This window comes from Triticum dicoccoides, chromosome 1A (assembly GCF_002162155.2).
Source record: "Triticum dicoccoides isolate Atlit2015 ecotype Zavitan chromosome 1A, WEW_v2.0, whole genome shotgun sequence".
Taxonomy (NCBI): Eukaryota; Viridiplantae; Streptophyta; class Magnoliopsida; order Poales; family Poaceae; genus Triticum; species Triticum dicoccoides.
Genome location: NC_041380.1, coordinates 341,384,755 through 341,391,983, shown reverse-complemented (window position 1 = coordinate 341,391,983; position 7,229 = coordinate 341,384,755). Strand labels below are relative to the sequence as shown.

Here is a 7,229-nt window from a genome sequence, read left to right as displayed (position 1 = left end):
TCGCTCCTCTCGCCAAATCCTCATCCTCCAGTGTGAGTTCTCATGAGATCTTCCGTTGGGCTTAACAACGACCAGACGAAGGGGATGACAACCATGGCAAGGCCAAAAGCCTGATAGCCATTGCAAGACCAAACGCCACCAGTCGTTGTTGGCCAAGTGGTGAGAGTGTGATATTCTACCTCGGGTTTGTTTTGTTGCAGTGAAGTCGAAGCTGCGGTGGCGAGGCCCCTGTGGCAACGATGACATGCAATAGGTGGTCTGTTCAGTGGTCTTCCATGGCCCTAGCCGCATAGTTCTACTTTGGAGCTCTTCTTCAGAGTCGGAGTTGCGCTGCCTTCGATGCAGGTGGCTAGGCATGGCATGGTTCTACTTGTGTTTCCACACAGCCTCTACGATGAGGGTAGGGTCAAGGTTTGTTTTCAGCGAAGTCGGAGTCGCTTGCTCGGAGTCTAGGGAGGGTGATGACGCCTGTTGGGGAGAAGTGATGATGATGACGTCCGAGTGTATCTTGATGAGGTCCTCATTGTTGAGGTGTGTGTAGGGTATTTTTGTGTGCCGCTTTGACGGTTTGTGACGGTTTTAGCCCGATTTTCCGTTAATTAACCAAGCATCTCTCTTCTGCTTATTTAATGGACGAGGCAAAACTTTTGCCTTCGTTTTGAAAAAAAAATCTAGGGTTTGGGGATGGCTTGGGGAAGGGAACGGGCAGCAGGGTGGCTGCTTGGGGGAGTGGCCCTGCCACCATCTTCCGCCCGAAGGACAGCAGCAGCCAGCAGCAGCAAGGGGAAGGGGGCGAGCGGGAGCCCAGGGTTCGGGAGCGGGAGGCTAAACAAAAAGAATATATGATAAACGTGGATAAAAAGGTGAATAAATGTGATAAACTTATAATACATTCCCCAAATTTATTTACTAGATAGGGTACGAAGGAGGTTTGAACTAGGATCCTGGGACCAGACTACGCTGAAGCTGGTATCTTTATCGCCATCATCTGGAGAAGCCATGGTCTATCAAGGTCTGGATCAACGAAGGAGTGTGTAAGGAACTGTTCTGCTTCAAGGTCAAGCAATTCTCTACACCAAGACACCCTGCTTGATGACCGGGAACCGGGCCCTGAGCACCTGCGGAAAAATAGTGACAAAAAGGTTAACTATGTATATAGCACACTAAAAAAAAGGAGTGTGCATTACTTTAATTTGGTTAGTTCGGTTCCATAAACACGGTGTTTGCAGTAAATACATTTTTTTGGTAATTACGGTACCAAGACTTTGGTACGATATGGAAGCAAAATAGAATTCTATTTGAGTAAATATCAAACTGCTTTCAGTTCAAAAAAAATATCAAACTGCTTTGGCAATGTTTCGGTACATACCAAACTGACCAAAGTTGACAAAATTTCAAAAATGTGATGATATATTGACCAGCAGCATAAAACCTAAAACGGTGAAGGATTTTGCAGGAAGCCAAGCGCCCAGTGGAGAGGGGTAGGAAACTGGGAGCAGGAAGCCTTTCTGGGCCTGGAACTTCAGTAATGTACCAGGTTTCCTTTTCAGTTTTATACTAAACTAACCGACCATAGAATGATGAAGGATTTTGCTACTGCAACGAAAACCAAAAACCAGACTAAGCAGACTTCGGTTTGGTTTGGTTTTTGGTTATGTATCAACATGCACAACCTGACTTGATATGCTACGTTCATAGCAACATATGCCATGCATCTCATAGCAGCTGCTAATCGCGAAGAACATTGCAATTAGAATCACTCCTGAAGCATACGTTTAATTGTCTATGAGGGATTTGATGTGAGTGTCAAGATCAAACAGAAGCTATTGTAGCATACAACCATCTGAGGTTCATATAAATCGGATGAAAATTACTAACTATATCTGATGAATCCAGTACCTGTACTCATAGAAGCAAGCGGTTCTTTCATTCTCAGATTTGTCCCAATTATGCCACCCAGTGGCCTTAACACAGCGATCCATAAAAGTGTGTGCAAAGACAACCCTCCCAAAGGGCCCCCATGGCCGACCCAGGAATATATATCCAGCTTCTCCGTTTCCTGTAATAATACACCTGAGTGTGACAACAAGCAGGCGTAAGATATGGCATACTGAAATGCTCAAGCTACATACCAAACTTAGTGATGAGCTAACTAAAGTTGACAAGATCTAAGAATGAGCATGGGATAACTCACCTTAGGAACACGTAGCCAGTCGACTCTGAAGAGGATTTCCGACTATGGGCAGTAATAAATCCCGCTGATTTGCAATGTATATGGCAATGTTCCAGAAGGGCAATAGAGTTACCAAAGATGAAGTCACAGTTACCCTCAATGTAACAGTCTCTCAAGTATTGTTTTCCATAATGTAAATATAATGTATCCTGCATGATTTAAGTCCAAGTTAAAATCACACAAGTAATACTGCTTATTATTCTGATCAATGCAGTGATTTAACCAGGAGGTGAAGAAATATGCATACCTGCCAACCAAGGAACCGGCAACCATAGAAGGCACACTTATCTGCTGTTACCCGGACTGCGACTGCTTGCCCGGATCCCTGTATCACAACCAGAATACATCAACTTCCCACACCCATTGCATGATCATCTCTTTGTGCAAGGAGAATAGGTGAACAACTAGTACCTGAGGAGCTGAGTTCTGAAACGTGATATTCTCTGCAATGAAATCCTCTCCCTCGACAATAACCGTTCCACAGCCAAATGTTCCTGTCCCAATGACCCTGGATGTCTTTATGACAGTAAAATGTACAGTTGGTCAACTAGAGAGATACTAGAATTACTAACAGGACCAAGAATGAACACATTAAACATTTAGCAGAATTGTGAAGTCAAATTTAGGTTAAACTTATCTGCACCAGACTTCTTCCTTTTCCGAAGCATGAACATTAATTACTGTATGAAAAATAATCCTTTGGCTTATAGTTTGCTTAAATTACCCACTTCTCCATCTTCAACACATTATAAGATCATAGAATGGAAGTAGTCATGAAAGGGTGTGACGCAATGGATATTATACCTATATAAATTTCCATCAAACATAGAAAATGACTTGTAATAATCTACTATCTGCCGGCCTGTTGATCATGTCAACGGGAAGGGATGAACGAAAGCATATCAAAGTGGGCTTGTTAGTGCAGAGCAGACCCGTGAGCTTAGAAAAGCATGTAAGCATGTGACATGGAAGCAAATCTTGCAAGCAGGTGAATGAGATCCCGAGGCAGCAATCCAATTCCTCGCAGGGGAATTTCATTGAGCAGGAAGGAGGTAGGGACTAGGGAGTACCTGGGCGTGCTTGATGCGGGTGGCGGTGTTGTCCCAGGAGATGACGGTGGCCTCGGCGGACGCGCCGGCGAGGGTGATGAAGTTCTTGGTCTTGGGGACGTAGACGGGCTCCCGGTACACCCCCGGGGCGAGGCGGATGACGGTACGCTCCCTGTTGCCCAGCGGCACGGCGTCCACCGCGGCCTGCACCGTGGGGAACGCCTCCCCGTCCCCGCCCCCTCCTGCGGAGCCCGGCGGAGCCACGCGGAGCACGCGCCTGTGCGGCTGCGCCATGGATGGATGGATGGCGGCGGTTATGGACGCGCGCGCGGTCGTCGGTGGGCTGGTTCTTGGTCGCGCGTGCGTTTGTTGGGTGTGACAGCGGCTGAAAGTGTGGACCGGGACCTGTGTGCGTGTGAGCGAGGGAGAGACAGAGGCAACGGGGAGCTGTTGTTATAGAGGCGAACGAAACCGGAGCGGTCTGGTGGCCGAGACGACGGTGGGTTTGACTTTGAATGCACCGGGTAGCTTGAGGCTTCTTACTTGTCTGCTTTTTGAACAGGGTGGGTTGACTTTCTCTGCTTCCCTTCCTTGTCGAACGAACAAATATTTTCTTCGAAAAAGATTCAGAGTACGGATGCACGCTCAGAAACATGAAGAAGTAGCATTGTCATTCGGTCGAACGCCGTCTGAGAGAGGGCTAAAATGCTCTTAACATAAATTGCTAGCTGGAGCCAAGGCATCAAGATTTTTCTCCCCACCACGACCGCCGAAGCGGCTAGCGGAGGGGAGCCAGATCCATGTGATCTCTAGCGAAGCCTGTAGGGGAAGAGTTTGCCCTACCCATCGCTTACAAGGGGAGGGGAAGGAGCGAGTTGATTGTCCTCCAATCAATGAGACTAAGCTGGTTACTAAGAGATTTACGCTTGGTTGGAGGATGAGAGTTGATGATGGGAAATGTGAGTAGATGGGATGTGAGATTCAAGTCTCTTCTTGATTCGGTTCACGGAGATGAAAATCCAGACGAAGGGGAAGAAGGGTCTGAGGGTCCAACTCACGTAGTTCTTCAATGCATCCGAGAGATAGGGAATCGTGTCTCTTCAATCGGTGCTAACATTCTGCAGTATAAGACTGCTAATACGCGGGAAAATTCTAGCTATATACCTCCAGCAGTAGTATCATCCCGGCTGACTAAATTCACAGGCGCTAACCACCTCTCGATCTAGAAGGGTGACACATGGTACCAAGAATTGATATAATAGTTCTCCTACTTGTATTTTTGAAATCTTGAAAAATTCCTTGGGAATCTTACTATCTAATGGGCTAGCTTCATCCTCTTGAACCAATGGGACTATATACACTAGTAGAAAAAGGGTCAAACGTGAAGCACATTAGTGTCGGTTTGAATTTGTGCCGGCACTAATGGTACCATTAGTGCCGGTTCGAACGACTATGCATTAATGCCTGTTCGTGTTGAACCTTTAGTACCGGTTCGTGCCACGAACCGGTACTAAAGGGGTGATGGCAGGCTGGCGTCAGGCTGGGGCCCCACGATCACTTTTAGTACCGTTTTGTGGCACAAACCGGTACTAAAGGGCTAACCTTTAGTACCGGTTTGTGCCACGAACCGGTACTAAAGGGGTCTGACCTATAGTACCGATTTGTGACACAAACCGGCACTATAGGGCAATTTTCAAACTTCAAAAAATAAAATTCTTCGAGAGGTAGTTATATTACTACATCTACTAGTTAGGAAAATTTGAAAACTTAAATTTGGACATGTTTTACAAAAAGTGTAGGAAAAATGTAAAACGGCTATAATTTTTGCATACAATGTCGGAAAAAAACGTATAATATATCAAAAAATTCAGCATGAAAATCCGCATCCGATGGAGATAGCCTACGACCTGTTTGCAATTTTTTAGAATTCTCAAATTCCAAAAGGAAAAAAAGATATGGTCAAATTTCAGTTTTTTTTAAAAAAATTGTTAAATCTGGTCAAACTACTTATTCAAGAAGTATTAATGTTACTACATAATTATTCAAGAATATTAGTGTTACTAAATAATTATTTCAATTTTTTGAATTTTGGTCAAACTATGGTCAAACTGTGGTCAAACTATGGTCAAACTTATTCAAGAAATATTAGTGTTACTAAATAATTACTGTTTTTTTAGAATAATAGTTTCAAACTCAAACAGTGAAATATGTGACTTCATGCTCAAGCTAAACTCCTGAGGGTTAATAGGATTGGCATCTTACTATTGTCAGTAAAACAACAAGTGCAGACTTGGAAACGAAGGAGAATAGAACCCGAAAGTTAAGCATGCTCGGGCTGGAGTAGTGAGAAGGATGGGTGACCGGTCGGGAAGTTAGATGATTTGGAATGAGTGATCCACACTTAAGTAGTTAAGAGAGGTGATTAGAGACTAAATCACCAAATAATTCAGAAAAATTAAAAATGGAAAAAAATCAAAAAAAATTCCAAAAATTTCACAAAAAAATAAAAAAAAACCTTTAGTACCGGTTGGTAACACCAACCGGTACTAAAGGTCCCCCATACCAGGGCGCGAGCTCACGCCATGTGGTGACACTTTAGCGCCGGTTCGTGCCGAACCGGTACTAAAGGGAGGGGGCCTTTAGTGCCCACCAATTAGTGCCGGTTATGGAACCGGCACTAAAGGCCCTTACGAACCGGTTTTAAAGCTCCGTTTTCTACTAGTGATATATATATATATATATATATATATATATATATATATATATATATATATATATATATATATATATAATTCTATTGTTCTAGCTTTTCACTATCAGTGTAGATTTATTCCCTTCTTTTCTCTTTGCACTTATTCATGACCAGTTGATTTTGGAATAAAAGATTCTCCCCTTATTTTGTAGATTGATAGCCACCAAAAGGTTGTCCTTTCCCAACTGTATGTGTTGATGTTGAATATATTCGCATGCACATCTACGCAATGATATATGCATGTCTCTTTCAAGCATATTGTATCTATGCAATGCACACATAGACATAGACAGGTCCAAGTTAAGTAAATTCTAGAGATGTGATTTCCTTCTGAGTCGGGCACTTGACTCCCAAACAGGGTACACCTACAATATAATTTAATTATGTACCATGATATACTTACCATATTGCTCTACGTTGTGGTACATATTTTTCATCAAACTTGCTTATATTTCCCTTATCTGAATAATAAGTGATAGTATTGAAAACAAATGCCACTTTGGGCATTATGAATCACCTATAGGTCTGCTCAAAATGACAGTGATTTAAGTAATGAGCATGCATTTGAATGCCTTATATATACAAAATGTATCGCGGGGGTTAAATTTTTAGTGGAAATCCCCACTTATGATAGAGGCCAAGTATCTATTTTCAAGACTATGATAGTGGGCATACATCCTATTTTCTTGGGTGTGGTCTTGATGAAGGAATTGATCTAGTTCGCGGTGATAATTATGTTCTTAAGATGTTGAACATCGCAAAGTGTTGGATCGAAGTAATGACACAGAGCATGAAACTCATAATCCTTAATTTTAATCTTAATTGTAGGTTCCCACTCATCATAAAACTTTCTAGGGATAGAAACTTCCAACTCAAGTTTTTCTTCAAAAGATTTGATCATAGCATCAATGATATGTTTAGTAAAAGCTTTATTTTGATTATAAGCATGAGGAGAATTCAACATGGATTGCAACAAGGAAATACAATCTATCAAAGAACAATTATCATAATTAAAATCTTTGAAATCCAAAAGAGAGGGTTCATCGCTACTTAAAGTTTTGACCTCTCCAATCCCACTTTTATCAATTTTTGCATTAAGATCTATAAACTCCGAATCGTTGTGACGCCTTTTAACTAAAGTTGACTCATCTCGAATCCCATCTTTATCAAGATTTATATTAGAAAACAAAGATTC

The 7,229-nt window shown here is 42.6% G+C and overlaps 1 protein-coding gene across 1 annotated transcript; it reads right to left on the bottom strand.

The window, feature by feature from the left end:
- Positions 1 to 826: 826 nt before the first annotated feature.
- Positions 827 to 3,719, bottom strand: LOC119271861 (pectinesterase 31-like). The gene is made up of 6 exons (XM_037553521.1): positions 3,304 to 3,719; positions 2,645 to 2,749; positions 2,481 to 2,558; positions 2,195 to 2,382; positions 1,900 to 2,073; positions 827 to 1,118 (listed from the first exon to the last, which is right to left on the bottom strand). The coding sequence occupies exons 1-6, from the start codon at positions 3,574 to 3,576 to the stop codon at positions 956 to 958; spliced, it is 981 nt and encodes a 326-aa protein (XP_037409418.1). The 5' UTR covers positions 3,577 to 3,719; the 3' UTR covers positions 827 to 955.
- Between the last annotated feature and the right edge of the window lie 3,510 nt (positions 3,720 to 7,229).